The 20,958-nt window shown below is 43.3% G+C and overlaps 1 protein-coding gene across 1 annotated transcript in view; it reads right to left on the bottom strand.

The window, feature by feature from the left end:
• Nucleotides 1-6,403: 6,403 nt before the first annotated feature.
• Nucleotides 6,404-20,958, bottom strand: part of LOC141406313 (acyl-coenzyme A oxidase 1-like) — an 18,640-nt gene continuing 4,085 nt past the window's right edge. Inside the window, exons 3-9 of the mRNA XM_073991569.1 lie at nt 15,423-15,588; nt 15,069-15,361; nt 14,302-14,707; nt 13,734-14,228; nt 7,112-7,217; nt 6,871-7,026; nt 6,404-6,808 (exon numbers count right to left, since the gene is read on the bottom strand). Of these exons, the coding sequence (XP_073847670.1) occupies nt 6,548-6,808; nt 6,871-7,026; nt 7,112-7,217; nt 13,734-14,228; nt 14,302-14,707; nt 15,069-15,361; nt 15,423-15,588 (1,883 nt within the window). The 3' untranslated portion in view covers nt 6,404-6,547. The remainder of the gene's footprint in view (nt 6,809-6,870; nt 7,027-7,111; nt 7,218-13,733; nt 14,229-14,301; nt 14,708-15,068; nt 15,362-15,422; nt 15,589-20,958) is intronic.

The raw sequence follows: 20,958 nt of genomic DNA, 5'->3' as shown, positions 1-20,958 counted from the left end.
CGATTCTGATGCGACGTAATACTCTTCTCTTCGCCCTGTCACTCTCGGTGTGCTCGACAAACTGTCGATTGAAATAATTTGCGCACTTCTTCGGGTCAGTCAATGTAACGTCGCCAAACGTGACTGAGGTCCTATCTTCCATCCTTCCAGGGTTCGAGAGTGACTTAACCGTTGCCCACAATTCACTTATACCGGCTCCAATGTTGCAACTCTGCAGATGATTTAACCACTTGTTCCGCTTATGTTAGCCGACCAGCCAGTTGCGAAATGTAGTCAGTTTCACCTCGCCTGCCACGTAGCCAAATCTGGTTGCCTATCCACTGTACAACGCTGGTATGTCTAAGACGTAAAAAATGGCACAGATTGAGCCCATTAAGCCTCAAGGCGCATCGTGATGCTTGATACTGTACTATAATGTCCAGGGGTGTGCTAATGAGAATTGACGCAGCACGTTGCACAGCAGCTAGCTTGGACAGGTTGAGATTATTGCTTGAGGTCTGGCACCAGACAAGGCAATCATAGGACAAGATCACTGTTTTATCACTGTCATATATTGCAGTGTATTACGTGCGTTCTGAGACCCCTACATTTTGCCTATGGAGTTTTTACAGGAATAAAGTGAAAATAAGCCTCTCTTGGTGCGCTCCTCCGTGTTCCTTTGAACCGATGGACCAAGACCACTCCCAGGTATTTCTCCTCTGTATAGAGATTCAACAGTTCAGACAGCGTTGACAAAAATTTCTACAAATTAGAATTACAATGTCGTTGCATAAGCCAACTACCCTAGTTTCTAATCTGAGTATCGCATTCACCACCAGAAGATACAACTCCACCCTGTGGGGTTCCTCTAGTGACTGATTTCATTACGGAACTCTCTCCAATGCCCATTGTAATGTTAGAATTGATCAGCCTGCTTTTCAGCCTTTTATCAATCCAATTGGTTAGGATACAGTCACTGTTACCTGTAACCCGTGCGTCAACAGCAAAGAAGCCCTAAAAATAAACTTCAGTATAGTAATCAGGACAAGCAGTGCATTCTGAAGCATTGCTGGAATGACACCATCTGGTCCAGGAGATTTTTAGGGTTGAAAAGTGTTGATAGTCCAAGAAATCCTTGAATTACTTGTTAACCTATCAACAAAGACCCTCTAGTCAGGAGTGTAGGTTCAATTCGTATTTAGACTAGCATCCTACTGGCCTTTGCCAGTAGGTCTCCAATTGGTTTGGGGTCGGTTGAGATCACCTGTAGCCTGCAACGTGGCGATGCGGAAGGATCGTACAAGAAGCGGAGTCTACCCAGTACATACCTATGTATATGGCATTGACCCATGCATGACGGTGACCAATATTTTCCGATGAAAAAGAGTACATATACGAGGGTCATTACATAAGTTTCTGGCCTATGCAACAATATGAGTTACCAGGCACATTTCCATTAAAAAGTTTGACACTTTTTAGCATGAACGTACTCAGTATGGCTTGACGTACCACCATGTGTTTCGACTTGAAAAATCAATTTGCCAAAAAAGAGGGCATAAACTAGATAATTTTTCACAACATTCGGTCAGGAGTGCATCGATGAAATTGAATCTTTTTATGACTTTTACCTCCAACAAATACTAAATACCAAATTTCAGCCATTTCGGTGGGTTGCGTCCACAACCTTGAAAATAACGAAAATCGGGAGGTAACGTTATATGGGGCTATATGAAGGAGTGGACTTATAGCGACAAATTTCATATGGAACGTTTAATACCCAAATGTACACGAAATACCAAATTTCAGCCATTTTGGTGGGTTGTTGTGGCCATAACCTTCAAAATACCGAAAATCGGGAGGTACCGTTCTATGGGGGCCATTTTAAGGCGTGGACCTATACGGAAAAATTGCATATGGAACGTTTAATACCCAAGTGTACACCAAATACCAAATTTCAGCCTTTCGGTGGGTTGCTGTGGCCACAACCTTCATAATAATGATCATGACGAGCTTTGCAATTTCGTTCTATAACCAATAACAAGAAGGGTACAGCGCTGGCCGAGCAAATTGATAGCTACACATTTTGCACGGTGAATAAAAACGCTCCAACGATGTTAAGAGGAAATAACTACAGGTGGCCAGACATCACCATTGTTGCACCAATCCCTCGGGTTCTTTCGTACCGTATTAAACAATTCTACGTTGTATTGGATGATGTTTCAGCTGCTGGTGACCAGGAGTATCTTTGTTTCCTGCTGTTTCCATAACTAAACGATTTCGTTGTATTTTCCTTCGATTTAATTGTCGATCATATACTTTATTCTTCATTTCATACAACTTCTTTCTAATTTTTCGCTGCTCTAGGATGATATTCATGTCCGCCCGCTCCCACTCTTCCTTCAAAAAATAATCCGCTCCTCCTTTAAATGCAATCTTGGTACAGATGTCCTCGAGTCTCCACATCTGGTTATCCAACTTGTCGAATAATTATCTTAAAATGTATTAATTTTCCACGTATTTTCCTTCCGCTACTGTCTTCCTTATCTTTGCCAACTGAAGATTAAATTCACCCTTCATGCACCTCAATTCTAATGCTTGTGCCATAGCTCCTTTCTCGCTTTAGTTTTTCGTATACTTTCGCTTCTTTGCTTTTCTTCTGGGGATATGTTCTTCTTCGTTTTTCGTCGTATTCGTTTGTCTTTTCCTCTCTCGTCATACTCGTTCTTCACTTTATGTTCTTGTCCTGCGTTCTCTTTCTTCGTTTACAGTTCTTTTTGTAGAGAATGCGAAAGCATCTTCCCGCCGCCGCTGGTTAAATTCGTAGAGTAATGCTCTTCTTATTACTGAGCAAACTGCTGCTTTCTTCGTAATAACGCCTCCTTCTAGTAGTTTCGCTTCTTCTTCGTATCGTTTTTCGTCGCTTCGTTTATGGTAAGTTTCGCTTCTTCGTTTTTCTTCTCGTCATCCGTTCTTCTTCGTTTTTCTTCATAGTTTTTTCGCCTTCGTAGTTTCGCTTCTTCTTCGATTTCTCCGCCACTTCGATTATCGTCGTTAGAATTTATTACTTCTTCGCCCGTTCTCCTCGTACTTCGTTTTCTTTTTCGTCTTTCGCCGTATTCGTTCGTCGTTTACATCGATTTCGTCATCTTTCCGCCGAAGGTTTCCCTTTCATTCACCAAGGGGAAGGCTCGATGGACCAAATGTATCGAATAACTTTAATAAGAAGAAGCAGACGGCTCGAAGCACCAAATGTATAATTATAAATTCGATGGGTGCCTTACAACCACTCAACTAAAGCAGACCGACTGCTTCATCTTATTAATTCATATACAGACTAGCTGCGGCAGTCTGTTAGATGCACCGAGCATCCCATAGAATTTATAATTGTACACGTATTGACCGGAAACCATAGTGTTTCGGCCAGCGGCTGCCAACTCAGCATCAAACCTATGCGTCTACATAGGTTTCCTGCTGCTACAAGAACAACAACATTGTTGCACCCGGTCTGCTAAATGAAGTGTCCTGGAATACCGTCATTTCCTTTATCGCCGTCATCGTTAACACAACACCGCGCTTAACATCTTACCGTCGTACTTTTCTGAACCGTGGAAAATGTAATTGACAAGGGTTCAGAGAATTCTCTCAGATCCTCGGACAGCTGAGAGAATTTTCCCGGAAATCATCGACGCCGCTCGCTATATACCTGCTCTTCTAGTACCCTAAATCAGACGAAATTTCGCAGCAGAGGCGACGGGGCTAGCAAATGATCGTTATGTCCTTAGTCGTACGAATCCTGTAGACCCAACAGTTAGAGAACTGACACTTGAAGTCAACAGACTAGTAGGCGATGAAACATTTGTAGAGTATTCGGTAAATTCAGTGCAACGGCTATTACTTTCAACGTCACGACAGTAACCGATCCGAAGAGGTGTGCGTCTTATTTTAACCGACAGTTTATAGAGCACGCCGAGAATGACAGGGCGCAGAAGAGTGTGATACGCTGTATAAGAGCCCTCCTACCACAATTTACAATGGGCGATGTTGCATCATCCGTCATCCGAAATGGGAAATCATCCAAAGCGTCGAATCCACATGGAATCTCAATGGTAATGCTTAAATAATGCGGACGCCAGTCGTTTGTGGAATTCAGAATGAAGAAGTCCAAAACCTGTACAGTGAAACAGAGAGTTCCCCAAGGCGTGTTAATATCTACGGAACTGTTTAATCTCTACCTTTCTGAAATTTCACACACTCCCGACGGCATAGGGATCGTAATGAATGCGGATGATTGTACGATATTGGTGTTGAGTCATATCGTCGATTGCATATGTGATAAGTTAAATGTCTATATAGCTGACTTAGTGCAGTTATTTCATATGCAAATATCTGCCGCTAGATCCTGGCACTAATACCCCGGTTACACTTAACCAGATTAACCCAGTGGGTTTGGGTTTCAAATGTCAATTCTATAGCCGAAACGTCAAATAAACCTAAGGGAAGTGGGTTAATGCGATGTTGAACCTCTTGCCCATGAGACTCAGCATCAAAGGTCAAGCAGCACGTAGTGCCCTAAGGCTACATGAATAGAATCGTCGGCGTGACAGCACCTATGGACATGCATGCATTCTTCGGGAGCTAGGACCAAACCTTAGCTTAAATCAGCAGGGGAAATTCAGCGACTATTTATCACCAGTCCAAAGATTTGAAGATATTGAGGTCGTTATCCCTAGTAGAGATGGCTGGATCCGAGTAACCCTCCTCTGGACGGTCTGGCTTTCTACACAGATGGTTCCAAGATGGAAGAAGGTACCGGAGCTGGCGTCTACTGCGAAAAGCTTTGTCTCGAATACTCATACAGGTTGAATAGTGACTGTAGTGTTTTCCAAGCCGAAATCTTCACGATCAAAATGGCTGCAGAGTTGATAAAAGGTCGGTATGCAGAAATCTTTGAACCGGTGACTATCTTCGTTGATAGTCAGCCGGCTCTTAAAGCCATCAAATCCTCCAACATCAAGTCTGAGGCCGTTCTTGACTGTAGAACTGCTTTGGTTAACCTCACAAACGCTGTCCGACTCTGCTGGATAACGGGACACTGTGACGTTATGGGAATCGAAAAGGCAGATGAACTGGCAAGACATGGATCCCAATCAACAAGTCCAGCAATCACTGATTCTATCAAACCACCCATATGTCACCTTATTCGGAGAGTGGAGACGTTCTTTGAAGAACGAGCCAAGGAACTATGGGATAATGAATCAAGGTGCAACGTGTCAAGGGTCACTTGGCCGACTATCAACAAACAGAACAGCTTCACTCTTAAATTTGAACAAATCAGAAATCAGGGTATTGACGGGGGTCATTACCGGTCATTGCAACATCCGAGCTTTTATCGGCAAATGGCAGGATGATGGCGTGGATTATTGCAGGCTCTGTGAAGATGAGGAGTGCATATTTTATGTCGCTGCCCGATGTTAACTCGAAAGCGATATAGATTAACAGGAGTATGCTTTACTCCAAGCTTAACCTTCTACTCAAACATGGAACCAACAATCACCAATAACATCATCAAAAATTTGAATTGGCTGGGACGGCGCAACCCATAACCGTAACTACTTCTCTGACAGTTTTCTAACCATCACCAAATAAAACCATCCTCCTTCGTTATTACATCTACATCTTTAATAATCCATTTATTATTACTTTCCCAACCCCACCCTCTTTTTTCTTTATTTTCTTTTCTTTCTCTTCTTTTGATTTTCCAGGTACTTCTGAACTTCTTTTTCTGATTTATGGATGATCACAATGGACCGAAATGTCTCCGAGTGGCGTAGTCAATATATTGGCTACACATCCCCAGACCTAACCTAACCAGAATGCCGCCCTGAGAACTGCAATAGGGTGCCTCCTCGTGACACGAGTGGACCATCTTCATGAGGAGACCATGATTTTTACCGGTACATCAACACAAAAAGATGTTGTCATTGCATAAACTGAATGAATGAATTTATGACGTTGGGCGCCAAAATTTGTAAATATTTTGCTGGAACACTTGAATAGGTGTTATTGTGGCTTTGAGTTGGATTTTTTAGGGGTTCTGGTGTCAAACTATTGCAAATTTCGTTATTTCTAACGTTGGGCGCCAAAATGCCGTGATCTGTTTGCGGGAACAATTAGGGATGTCATATTGACATTTTGAAAGGTATTATTCACAGATTCTGGAGGCAACCAGTTTGAAATGCTTTTCGGAGAATATTCGACGTTGGGCGCCAAAGTGTGTTTCTACCATGTGTTAAAATTTCAATTTGCGGCATTGAGGTTTGGGGAAGTATTTTTTTTTTTTTGGGTTCAAGGGGTGACCCTGCTAGGAACCCCAATATTCGAGAGGAGGAGGCACGAGTTCATCTGACAAATAAGAAAAAAATGGTTTCTTCTTCAAAATAACTGATTTATAACCGAGCTTCTAAAATTATTTATTATTATTTTTATTTTTTTAATATAAAAACAAATTTTTAACAATAAAAAAATTTAACAAACACAAATCTAACTGAAACTTTAAAAATGCATTCAATTAAATATTGGACTTCATAAAAGGTTTCAAATGTGTATGGAATACTTTCGGTACAGGTTCTTTGTTCAGAGAACTATTTTTGGCTTCCTCAAAAATACGTTCATAAACATTGCCATCGAAGCAACCCAAAGTGGATAACAAATTACGATCGGGAAAATCGAAACCATCACAAATGGCAACAGCATTGGGGCGCAAAGTCTTCAAGGAATCTTCCAAGCGGGCTTGTAGATCATTTAAGTCCTCATCGGAAATGTCAACAATCTAAAATAGAGATTAAAATTTATTATAAGAAACAACTTTAAAAAAAAATCTTATATACTTACTCGGAATATATTATTCATATTATCCAAAGCCGATTTAACCAAATACAATTCCAAAATGTTTTCCAATACTTTATTAAGGGCGGCAGGGCGAGTTTTGGCAGTAATGCCGGTGACTTCTTGCAAAAAGTTGGAGGCAATAAATGTTCGGCCATATAACTAGAATTAAAGAGTTATTTAAATTATTAGTATTATTATTATTTATTATATTGAAAGAAAATTTGGATATTTGTCGCCTTTTTACCTCTGCAGCTTGTGTCAACTGGATACCACTATTGTTTGCAGCTTCACCCTGTGTTTGTCCAGCTTGCATGCGAGCCGATATGGCTTCTAATGCCAAACGGGTTTTGCTATAATGATATTGAGGGATAAAACATTAAATTAAAAAAGTGTCTTTATCCTAGAAAACCAATTGCTGACATTTTTGAGATTGGTTCTATATAATTCTCATATACACTTTCCAATGCCTCAACGACTTCTGCTGAAGATAAAAACGGAACTTTGGCTTCATTATCGAGAGAAGTATGGAGAATAAAATTAAGGCGTTATAGTAGAGACCACAAAGAATACCTACAGCACCAATATGTAGTTAATCTCACATTTTGCGGGTGGTGTATGAACGAGTGACCCTAAATATTGGAACATTTCGGATCCATATCTAGACCAAAATGTTCACTGGGAGCCTCATTTCAGCCGTCAAGGTGGTAAACTGCGTGGCAGTGGATCAAGCTGTAGGTATTCCATCTGGAGCGTGTGGAATTTCAGGGAGTTAAAGAGTTCCGGAAATATCACCCAGCCCTGGCGAACTCAATGTTTCACTCTGCGATTCTTTGACATCTTTCTTCTGAATACCACAAATGACTGACGCCGACACATACAGTTGAATATCCAACTTTTCAAACACGAATGGAGGGAAGTCTTCGCTATGCCATCGACCAGTTCTTCTATAGAATAGAAGACTACCGTAGGGGTCTTCTATAGAATAGAAAAGGTGCGAAAAGGTGCTTTGTGTCGTGCGGGCCCATGCCGCATACTGTGCAGATGTCTTGCACGGCGCGATCGATTTACGTCCAATAAGAATTTAGGCCACTGCAATATCCCGAGCGTAGTCGAGCCAAAACTACTCTGGTTTGTCGTGGCAGCTGACGCTCCTCAGCTGCGATAGATGGGGGATGTACTCCGAGCACTTTGTTCAAACTATATTTTCTTATGGCCTTAGCAACTGCATCCGTGTGAATACTATTTAAACCTGCTTGATATGCCTGTTGATCTAAGGTTCTCAACCATATTGTTGGACCTCCCTGTCTAGAGCATGAATATCCTTCCTGATATGCTTATATGTGTCGGGCCTAGCGAGCAGATGGTGATTGGGATGGCTCTCACGGTAACACCCAAGCAAGTACTGCAACAAAAGCATCTCATTGTGTTGCTTTACTGGAAGAATCTTTGCCTCCTCATGTAGATGGCCCACTGAAGCTCCTCACGTCTTCACCCTGTTGCTGTTCTCAGGGCGGCATTCTGACAGGTTTGAATCTTTTTCCAATTCGTATCACATAATCTCGGGGACCAAACTGGAGCCGCAGAACTTACCACAGACCGACCTATCGCGTTATATGTGGTAAACAAGGTTTCTTTATCTGCACCCCAAGTTCTGCCGGCTAGGGACTTGAGGACCTTGTTCCTGCTTTTCAGTTTGTCGCAGATAGCTGTGGCATGTGCTCACGACTTGAATGTAGTGTCGAATGTGACCCCTAAAATTTTGGGACAGTTTCTGGTCGAAATTCCGCTACCGTCGACCATGACATTCAACTCTCGTCCAAACTGCGCTGCCCATGTGGTGAACAGAGTGGCTGTAGATTTTGTAGCGGAAATCTACATATTCCTTGCGTGCAAAAAGGTGGTAAGATCGGTTAAATAGGTGTTCAGTCTCTCACAGATGTCAACAGGGAAGGTATCTGACGCCAGGATCGTGCAATCATCGGCAAACGTTACGATCTCGATGCCGTCTGGAGGGGCGGAGTACAGGAGAGGTAGAGGTTAAACAATTCCGGAGATATCACCCCACCTTGGGGAACTCCCTGTTTCACTCTACGGGGTTTGGACTTCTTGTTCCTGAATTCCACGTTGATTGGCGTCCACACATATAATTGACTATCCAACGTTTCATGCTTGGCCGGTGGGTTGTCTGCTGAATGTCCTCAAACAGCTTTTGATAAGTCAAACGCCACCATCACGGTTCTGTCACACGGCGCTCTCCGGTTGAGTCCTTAAGAAATATATGTGGTTTTGGCGTGCAGCGCTGTTGTCGTGCTGTGCTGCTTACGGAATCCATGCTGATGATCAGCAACTTGATAGCTATCTCTGATACTGAGGAGGACTAAGGCCTCAATGGTATTTGCTACGGGCGACAAAAGCGAAACCGACCTGTACGATTCACTTTTGCTGGCATCCTTGCCTGACTTCCGGAACAATGAGGGTGGCTAGCGACAAGTTGAGAACTCTAGTGAGATACTCCACTCTCGGCTCATTTAGCTGTTTCAGCATTACCATGGAGATTCCATCAGGGCCCAACGCTTTGGATGATTTAGCGTTCCTGATCCATTATCCATTGTAAACTGTGGTGGTTCATCATCGGCAGGAAGATATCTAATTCGATGTAATACTCTTCTCTTCGCCCTGTCACTCTCGGGGTGCTCGACAAACTGTCGATTGAAATAACTTGAGCACCTCTTCGGGTCAGTCGACGTAACGTCGCCAAAAGTGACTGAGGCCTATCTTCCCTTCTTCCAGGGTTCGAGAGTGACTTAACCGTTGCCCACAATTCACATATACCGGCTCCAATGTTGCAACTCTTCAGATGATTTAACCACTTGTTCCGCTTATGCTCGCCGACCAGCCTGTTAACCTCCAGTGTCAGCTCCCTGACTCTGGGGTCATTGGGGTTGGCTCGCCGAAGCTCATCACCCTCATTTGCTAATACCGTCGCCTCTGCTGGGAAGTTTGGTCTTACTTCGGGTATTCGATCAGCGGGGATATGGCGAGCGCCTGCAGCAATGATGATGTTTCGGAACGTCCTTTCCGCTACCCGAACATCAGAATGATTGGGCAGTTCTCTGAAGCGGTGATTAGTGAATTTTCTGAAACTCGACAAATTATCTTTCTTATGATTGACGAATGTGCGGCTTTCAGAGGTGATGAAATCGGGTGGTCTGCTAATGGAGACAATTATGGGGAGATGGTCTGATCCAAGGGAAATGACGGGTTGCCAGGTAACGTCATTTGTGAGACCAGGTGACACGATGGTTATGTCTGGCGAACTGTGACACTTTCCTCTAATTCTGGTAGGGGCGTCCTCATTGACCGTGCAAAACGTAGAGCTATCAATCTGCTCAGCCAGCGCTGTACCTCTCTGGAAGTTTCCGAGGGCCGAATGCCACATCTCATGATGCGCATTAAAGTCCCCCAGGACAGACGATTATGACCTTCCAAAAGCGGGCTAATGTTGGGCTGGTAATCTGAGATACAGCAATTTCTCGGCGGGATGTATACCTTCAGCAACTCTATCTCGGCAGTTCCACACCTGACTGCTACCCCCATACATTCCATGTACGGGTCATTAGAGACAGGCTCAAGCGAGATAGGTCTGTATTGGACAGACTGGTGCAACAGAAAAGCTAATCCCCCAACTCCACTTCTGGTGCGATTCTTCCTAAGAACGTTGTAACCATCACTACGTTGTAAGCTACGGTTGTGCTTGCGCTTGGTTTCTTGCACCGCAGTGACCTTGATATTCCTCCGACTCATGAAATCTACTATTTTCTCGATCTTACCTCGGAGTCCAATGCAATTAAATTGCAAAAATGATGCATTTTCCGGGATTGGGGCAACAACGGCTGGTGTTAAAGGCTGCGTGTGCGGTTGTTGTCGAGGGGACTGCGGAGGAGTATCATAATCAGACGACGAGGGCGTTTCGTAATCCGATGACGACTCACTGGGGACTTCAATCACGCAGCATGCAGCAACATATTCCCTGTCGTAGCCCCTCACGTGAACAAGTCCAGAGCAACCCCTTAGATGCACCCACTCCTGACATCTATTGCATCTCACCGAAGATTGGATGTGGGTAAAGATGCGGATGTGGCAAACCAAGCACAAATATGTTGGTCCTGGGTTTTCCTCCATCCCGGCACGGACCAAAAGAATTCGGAGCAGTCATTCCAGGATATACTGCTCCCAACACAGAAAAACGAAACAAATTCAAACATATGTACACTGAGGTGGCAGCCGCTGGCCGGAACGTTGACGTTGTTTGGTTCCGGGTCAATGCGGTACAAAAGAACCCGCTGCCGTGGGATTGGACTATAGGGGTAAGGGTCTTCTATAGAATAGAAAACCACTGTAGGGGTCTTCTATGGAATAGAAGACCACGGTAGGGGTTTTCTATAGAATAGAAGACCACGGTGAGGGTTTTCTATAGAATAGAAGAACACCGTAGGAGTCTTCTATGGAATAGAAGACCACCGTAGGTGTCTTCTTCTATAGAATAGAAGACCACGGTAGGGGTCTTCTATGGAATAGAAGTACATGGTAGGAGTCTTCTATGGAATAGAAGACCACCGTAGGAGTCTTCTATGGAATAGAAGACCACCGTTCGAGTCTTCTATGGAATAGAAGACCACCGTTGGAGTCTTCTATGGAATAGAAGACCACCGTTGGAGTCTTCTATGGAATAGAAGACCACCGTAGGAGTCTTCTATGGAATAGAAGACCATCGTTGGAGTCGTCTATGGAATAAAAGACCACCGTAGGAGTCTTCTATGGAATAGAAGACCACCGTAGGAGTCTTTTATAGAATAGAAGACCACCGTAGGTGTCTTCTTCTATAGAATAGAAGATCACGGTAGGGGTATTCTAGACCCACGGTAGGGGTCTTCTATAGAATAGAAGTCCATGGTAGGGGGCTTCTATAGATCAGAAGACCACCTTAGGGGTCTTCTATGGAATGGAAGTACATGGTAGGAGTCTTCTATGGAATAGAAGACCACGGTAGACGTCTTCTATAGAACAGAATGCCACGTTATGGGTCTTCTATAGAATAGACCACGGTAAGGGTCTTCTATGGAATAGAAAACCACGGTAGGGGTCTTCTAGACCCACAGTAGGGGTCTTCTATAGAATAGAAGTCCACGGTAGGGGTCTCCTTGGAATAGACGACCACCGTAGGAGTCTTCTATGGAATAGAAGGCCACGGTAGGGGTCTTCTACAGAATAGAAGACTACGGCAGGGGTCTTCTATAGAATAGAAGTCCCGGTAGGGATCTTCTTTATGATAGAAGTACACCGTAGGAGTCTTCTATGGTATAGGAGACCTCCGTAGGGGTCTTCTATGAAATAGACGACCACCGTAGGAGTCTTCTATGGAATAGAAGGCCACGGTAGGGGTCTTCTACAGAATAGAAGACTACGGCAGGGGTCTTGTATAGAATAGAAGTCCATGGTAGGGGGCTTCTATAAATCAGAAGACCACCGTAGGGGTCTTCTATGGAATGGAAGTACATGGTAGGAGTCTTCTATGGAATAGAAGACCACCGTAGGAGTCTTCTATGGAATAAAAGACCACGGATGGGTCTTCTATAGAACAGAATGCCACGTTATGGGTCTTCTATAGAATAGACCACGGTAAGGGTCTTCTATGGAATAGAAAACCACGGTAGGGGTCTTTTAGACCCACGGCAGGAGCCTTCTATAGAACAGAATGCCACGTTATGGGTCTTCTATAGAATAGACCACGGTAAGGGTCTTCTATGGAATAGAAAACCACGGTAGGGGTCTTTTAGACCCACGGTAGGGGTCTTCTATAGAATAGAAGTCCACGGTAGGGGTCTCCTATGGAATAGACGACCACCGTAGGAGTCTTCTATGGAACAGAAGGCCACGGTAGGGATCTTCTACAGAATAGAAGACTACGGCAGGGGACTTCTATGGAATAGAAAACCACGGTAGGGGTCTTCTAGACCCACGGTAGGGGTCTTCTATAGAATAGAAGTCCACGGTAGGGGTCTCCTATGGAATAGACGACCACCGTAGGAGTCTTCTATGGAATAGAAGGCCACGGTAGGGGTCTTCTACAGAATAAAAGACTACGGCAGGGGTCTTCTATGGAATAGAAAACCACGGTAGGGGTCTTCTAGACCCACGGTAGGGGTCTTCTATAGAATAGAAGTCCACGGTATTGGTCTCCTATGGAATAGACGACCACCGTAGGAGTCTTCTATGGAACAGAAGGCCACGGTAGTGATCTTCTACAGAATAGAAGACTACGGCAGGGGTCTTCTATGGAATAGAAAACCACGGTAGGGGTCTTCTAGACCCACGGTAGGGGTCTTCTAGACCCACGGTAGGGATCTTCTATATGATAGAAGTCCACGGTAGGGGTCTCCTATGGAATAGACGACCACGGTAGGGGTCTTCTATAGAATAGAAGTCCACGGTAGGGGTCTTCTATAGAATAGAAGGCCACGGTAGGGGTCGTCTACAGAATAGAAGACTACGGCAGGGGTCTTCTATAGAATAGAAGTCCACGGTAGGGATCTTCTATATGATAGAAGTACACCGTAGGAGTCTTCTATGGTATAGGAGACCACCGTAGGGGTCTTCTATGAAATAGAAGACCACCGTATGTGTCTTCTATAGAATAGATGACCACTGTAAGGACCTTCTATAGAATAGAAGATCACTGTAAGGGTCTTCTATACAACACAAAACCACCGTAGGGCTCCTAAAGAAACTAATCTAGTCTTAAAATCGTAACAACATGTATGTATATACACCTTATGGCTGAACATATTAAAAATACTCATCCTTACTTTGCTGTTGCACACTGCAAGGCCTCGACAATATTCTCCCATGATCCAGTCCATTTATCCAATTTCATTTTAGGCAAATATGAAGCGGTGGGTGCCAATGGCTCACCGGCCATAGCTTGTTGGGCAGATTTCATTAAAAAGCGACCGACTTGTAGCAGCAGCACAGTATTCTCTCCCTCATAGGTACAACCAGCTGTAGCTGTAGAATACAAATTACTCATATTAGACGAAGCCAAATAGCCATGACCACCACAGGCCAGGCGTAAGCGTTCAATGCCCACTGCCGAATCGGAAGTGCACATCACCTTCATGGCACAAGATAAGGCATGAATTTCCGCCAAACCATCATATTTTCCCTGTTTGATGTCCATTTCGGTTTGATGATACAGCTGGCGTAATTTCAAGGCGGCCAAACGGTCAGCAATGCATGTGGCAATTTCGGGGAATAGCTTCATTTGTTGCGTAACGTAGTCCATTATTTTGACCTCTGGGTCTCTAATAAAGCAAAGAAATTTCATATCAGTATACTAAAATTTTGTTTTCTTTTTTTTTTTCAAAAATTCCTTACTTTGGATTAATGGATCCCTGACGCCTCACCGCCGAGTATCTGGTTGCAATGGTGGTAGCTATGGACAACATTGTCGTATTGTTGGCCGATATCCAACAGCGACCAAAGACCATTGAGAAGTATCCCAAAGCAGCTGCTGGACTTTGGACATATGTTCCATCGGGAAGTACTTGGGAGTGGCGCATCAACATATTCGTTCGCGGAATCCGAACATCTTTCATGCCCAAATAACCATTGTTGACACCATAAAATCCAAGTTTCTTACCAACATCACCAATATCGATGCCGGGTAGCGGCATATGTGTCTCTTCATCACGTATGGGTACCATGAAAAAGGCCACCCCTTTGGGTTTATTGTCGATGTACATATTGGCCATTACCAGACTATAGTTTGCCGAGTGACCCACTGAAAAAAGATAATGATTAGAACGGAGAAAGTAATCGGTAGATGTTCTAATCTACGAATACCCAGCAACAATACTAATTACAAAATCTCCTACTAAGCCATTATTTTAACAAGGGCATGTTGAGCAAAATAGGTAATTATTTTTTGGTCACATAAATAAGTAGTTAAATAAGCAGTTACTAAAAGTCGTGACTACTTATTTAGAAAGTATTCAGATCTTGAAAACCTATTTTTAAAATATTACCACTATAGCACGTCATGAAATATAGCCCCACGAACATCCCGAAGGCACAAAAAGGCTTCTCTCATATAAATGAGTGCACCCCGATTCAAATTAGTTTCATATTCTCAAAATACTCACATCCACCTGGCCAAAATTTATATGCCGTTATAGTCGGTGTGTTCAGTACAAATTCATCAGTTTTACTATCAAAATCGGCCCGGGTCTGTAAACCCCTCAAAAATGTTCCATGACCCAATTCCGTTTGGGCAAATGCAGCACATATCTCCAAGTTCTCGGCACGTTTACCGAATTTTTCAAATTGTTCATCGGTACCCTGATTTCGAATGGCATCGACCAGCATTGAGAAGTGTACAGTGAATGGATTGCCACCGGGCATGGCACCCCATAGTTCAGGACCACTAAACAAACCACTGAAAATATAGAAATATTTGAGATAATATTACAAATTATTAAAAATAATATTCAACTTACGGCCATATATCTTTTCCACCCGGATTCAGTTCCTTTTGAAGTTTACGCAATTTGTCCGCCAATTTGATGGCATCTTCCATTGCTGCTGCATAGATTTCATCATGCGAAAGGCTTTGTATGCTCGATACAGTTTTAGTTACATCGATATCAGCAAATACAGATGATTCTGAAATCAATCAAATAGGTAAAGGGGGATATACACTTAATTACGATCAAAAATGTGCCTCATCGAAATAATCGGTTTGGACCTCAAGTATGTTTAGAAAAATCCGTTTAGGACAATTTGGAGTCGTCCGTCTTTCTGTCTAATGGGTGCGCCGCGTCATAACTCCCGAACGGATCAACAGGTTTGGTCCAAACGAATATTTTGTCAAAACGTATATCAAGTTCGGAGATGGACTATATCTATAGAAGACACCTACGGTGGTCTTCTATTCTATAGAAGACACCTACGGTGGTCTTCTATTCTATAGAAGACACCTACGGTGGTCTTCTATTCTATAGAAGACACCTACGGTGGTCTTCTATTCTATAGAAGACACCTACGGTGGTCTTCTATTCTACGGAAGACACCTACGGTGGTCTTCTATTCTATAGAAAAACCTACCGTGGTCTTATATTCTATAGAGGAAACCTTCGGTGGTCTTCTATTCTATAGAAGACACCTACGGTGGTCTTCTATTCTATAGAAGACTCCTACGGTGGTCTTCTATTCTATAGAAGACACCTACGGTGATCTTCTATTCTATACAAGACGCCTACGGTGGTCTTCTATTCTATAGAAGACACCCACGGTGGTCTTCTATTCACCTACGGTGGTCTTCTATTCTATAGAAGACACCTACGGTGGTCTTCTATTCTATGGAAGACACCTACGATGGACTTTTATTCTATAGAAGACACCTACGGTGGTCTTCTATTCTATAGAAGGCACCTACGGTGGTCTTCTATTCTATAGAAGACACCTACGGTGGTCTTCTATTCTATAGAAGACACCTACGGTGGTCTTCTATTCTATAGAAGACACCTACGGTGGTCTTCTATTCTATAGAAGACACCTACGGTGGTCTTCTATTCTATAGAAGACACCTACGGTGGTCTTCTATTCTATAGAAGACACCTACGGTGGTCTTCTATTCTATAGAAGACACCTACGGTGGTCTTCTATTCTACCTAAGACACATACGGTGGTCTTCTATTCTATGGAAGACACCTACGGTTGTCTTGTATTCTATAGAAGACACCTACGGTGGTCTTCTATTCTATAGAACTCACCTAAGGCGGTTTTCTATTCTATGGAAGACACCTACGGTGGTCCTCTATTCTATAGAAGACACCTACGGTGGTCTTCTATTCTATAGAAGACACCTACGGTGGTCTTCTATTCTATAGAAGACACCTACGGTGGTCTTCTATTCTATAGAAGACACATACGGTGGTCTTCTATTCTATAGAAGACTCCTACGGTGGTCTTCTATTCTATAGAAGACACATACGGTGGTCTTCTATTCTATGGAAGACACCTACGATGGTCTTCTATTCTATAGAAGACACCTACGGTGGTCTTCTATTCTATAGAAGACACCTACGTTGGTCTTCTATTCTATAGTTGACACTGGAAGTTAACAGGCTGGTCGGCGAGCATAAGCGGAACAAGTGGTTAAATCATGTGAACGGACAACGGTTCAGTCACTCTCGAACCCTGGAAGGAGGGAAGATAGGACCTCAGTCACGTTTGGCGACTTTACGTTGACTGACCCGAAGAATTGCTCAAGTTATTTCAATTGTCGAGCATCCCGGAAGTGACAGGGCAAAGAGAAGAGTACTACTACTACGCATCAGTTCTCTTCCTGCCAAGGATGAACCACCACAGTTTACAATGGATGATGTTGCGAATGCCAACAAGAACGCTAAATCATCCAAAGCGTTGGGTCCCGATAGAATCTCCATGGTAATGCTGAAACAGCTGGATGAGCCGGGAGTGGAGTATCTCACCAAAGTTTTCAATTTGTCGCTAGCCAATCTCATTGTTGCCGAAGTCTGGAAAATGGGCAGGGTGTTCCCGCTACTGAAGACAGGCAAGGATGCTAGCAAAAGTGAATGGTACAGGCCTATTTTGCTCTTGTAGCCAGTAGCAAAGACCCTTGGGCCTTAGTCCGTCCAGCGTCAGAAATAGCTACAACAGCGCTGCGAGCCATATGCATATATATTTGTCAAGGACTCAACCAGAGACCACCGTGTGATACGTGGTGGCGCTTGACTTATCAAAAGCCCTTGATACTGTTCGGCACTCCACCCTCTTTGAGGACATTGAGCAGATAACCCTCCGACCATGCTTAAAACATTGGATACGCTAGTCCTACGTGGAATTCAGTCCAAACCCGTAGAGTGATATAGGGAGTTTCACAAGGGGGGTGGGCGGTATATCTCCGGAATTGTTTAACCTCTATTCTCCTGTATTCCGCCCCCTCCAGACAGAGATCTTATAGTACGTTTATATATAACCGGATTTAACAAACCCACTGGGTTTCAAATGTCAATTTCATTGCTTATATTTCAAATAAATCTTCATAAAGAAGGTTAACCCTGCAAAAGGTTATAATATAAACATGGCCTTAACGTATGCGGATGATTGAACGATCCTGGCGGCTGGTACCTTCCCTGGCGACATCTTACCACCTTTTCCACGCGAGGAATATGCAGTTTTCCGCCACTAAATCTACGGCCACTCTGTTCACCACATGCACTGCGCAGTTTGGAAGAGAGTTTAATGTCGTGGTCGATGGTAGGGGTCTAGGGATCACATTCGACACTACGTTCAAGACGTGCGCGCATGCCACAGCTATCTGCGGCAAACAGAGAGGTAGGAACAAGGTCCTCAAGTCTCCAGGCGGCAGCACTTGGGGTGCAGACAAAGAAACCATGTTGACCACATATAACGCAATAGGCCGGTCTGTGGTAAGATATGCGGCTTCAGTTTGGTCCACGTGATTATGTGATACGAATTGGGCAAAGATTCAAACCTGTCAGAATGCCGCCTGAGAACAGCAGCAGGGTTTCTCCCCATGTCTTCAGTGGACTATATACATGAGGAGGCAAAGATTATTCGACTTCAGCAACACAACGAGACGATTTCGTTACAGTACTTGCTCGGGTGTTACCATGAGAGCTATCCCAATCACCACCTCGTGGGTAGACCCGACACACCAAGGCACATCAACGTAACGTCCAACGTTACAGGAGAGAACCCCAAGATCAACAGGCATATCAAACAGATTTAAATAGCATTCACACGGACGCAGTTGCTAAGGCTATAAGCAAAGATAGTGTGAATAAAGTCCTCGGAGTACATCCCCCATCTATCGCAGATGAGGAGCGTCAGCTGCCACGACAAACCAGAGTAGTTTTGGCTCAACTACGCTCGGGATATTGCAGTCCTTAAATTCTTATAGGGCAAAGATCGATCGCACCGTGCAAAACCTCTGCCCAGCATGCGGCATGGGACCGCATGACACTCAACACCTATTCAACTGCCCTGTCAAACCTACTCATCTAATTTCAGTGGATCCGTGGCTACATTCCATCGAAATAGCCAGTTTCCTAGAACTGGAGAATAATAATAAACAATACAACAATAAACACTGTTACAACAACAACAGCTCGCCATATATCATAATTGTGGAAACCGGTCTGATAAATGACGTGCCCGTCAACCCGTCATTTCAATTGGCTCAAATCCCCTTCCTATTATCGTCTCCGTTAATACACCACCCGACTACATAACCTCTGGCATTTTTAAACTAAACAAAAAGTCAATGGCAAGGTTTCAGAGAATTTATCAATAATCGCTTCAGATAGCTGGACGGCTGAAATGAGGCTTCCCTGAACATATTGGTCAATGGTGTGCTGATTTCGACAATTAACTACCCCCGTAATGGTATTTTTAATTCGCGCGCCCAAGTCACTGCGAGATCAGAAGTAGAAACAAGTTCGCTCGCCTTAAAACCGCCAGTATGGTAGGCAAATGTTAGCGTTAAGAAGTGAAGGAATATTCAAACCCGCCAGAATACGGCCCAGAAGACTACAACTGGGTGCCTCCTTATTACACCTGTAGACCATCTTTATGACGAAGCGAAAGTTTTAGCGGTGTATCACCACAACATGATATTGTCGATGCAGTACCTGGTTATGTGTTATCGCCGTGGGCATTCCGCAATCACGTGGACAGCTTTCCTGCCACCCAAGCACGTCAGAATATATCGTCATGATCTAGAGAGAGGTCCAAAGGTATAAACGGGAAATTCTAGGTTAACGAGCCTATCAGACAGACTTGAATATAATTTACTCTGATACAGTTGCTCGGTGCTCTTGAAGCAACTTTAAATGAAAGGTGCTTACACCTGGGAAGTTTTTGCCGATTCTGAAACTGCAATGTTCATAGATTTTTAGGGGTTTTTTAGATTTTTACAATTTTGCTTGGAAATTGCAAGTCCTATAGAAATGGCAATAAAGAAAATGTTGTAGCTGTGAAAATTCTCTACAGGATTGACCTTTATGAAAATTTCATAGGTATTACCGTTATTGAGATATAGAAGTTCAAATTGGGACAATGCATTGACTGTATCGCTACCTTATAAAACAAGTTCATACAGGGTGTGCCTTAACTAACTTTAAGTAAAAACCGCTTACATCTGGGAATTTTTGGCGGATTTTGAAACAGCTTTGTTTTTTTTAACAAAATAGAAACAAACTGCCGGCGGTGAGCGTTGAACACACAACCCTCGGATTTGTAGTCGGACACACAAGCTCTGTGCCACCGCACTCATTACTTAGCAATGAGTAATATAAGTAGTTATTTGTGTATACGTTACTTTGTAATGGGTTACATAATGACTAACGGATGCAAATTTTTGCTGGGGAGACACCGAACTGTCTGTCACACGATGGCTGTAGTAGTTTTTTTGCTGATTGATCGAGTTTCAAAACTAAATCCGAAACCACATCCAACGTTTGCATAATTTCTGGTAAAAGAATAAAGAACGGCCGAGACAAACTCGAACTAGGCTGCCCTTTGTCTATTACACTTTTACCGGAAATGACGCAACCAAAGCACAAAAATTAAGCAAAGAGCTGAATGAGTTTTGTCCTTAATGTTTGGTTTACATTCGGCGTCTTTTCGTGATTTCGCGCGGAATCAAGCAAAAATCATCATGATTTCGCATACAAAAATGAAATCATCTCATTTCGTGATTTCAGCGAAATCAACATCGAAATCACAGTACACATGATATACAACCCTGTATTTGCATAAAAAAGTACCAAAAGTTGCAACACTTTTCACGTATCACAATAAATAAGGTAGATGGTCAATTGCTGCAACAAAAAATTTTAGTATCAAAATTTGTAAACAATGTGAAAAAATATTAAATTATTTTGTTACAATGCTATTTATACCCTATACCACAATGTGGAAAAGGGTATAATAAGTTTGTTTTCCCAAAAATTCATGTAACGCCGCGAAATATTCGTCGTAGAC

Source organism: Musca autumnalis, unplaced genomic scaffold (assembly GCF_047663935.1).
Source record: "Musca autumnalis isolate F117 unplaced genomic scaffold, ASM4766393v1 scaffold_5, whole genome shotgun sequence".
NCBI lineage: Eukaryota > Metazoa > Arthropoda > Insecta > Diptera > Muscidae > Musca > Musca autumnalis.
This window is presented reverse-complemented; position numbering and strand designations above follow the sequence as displayed.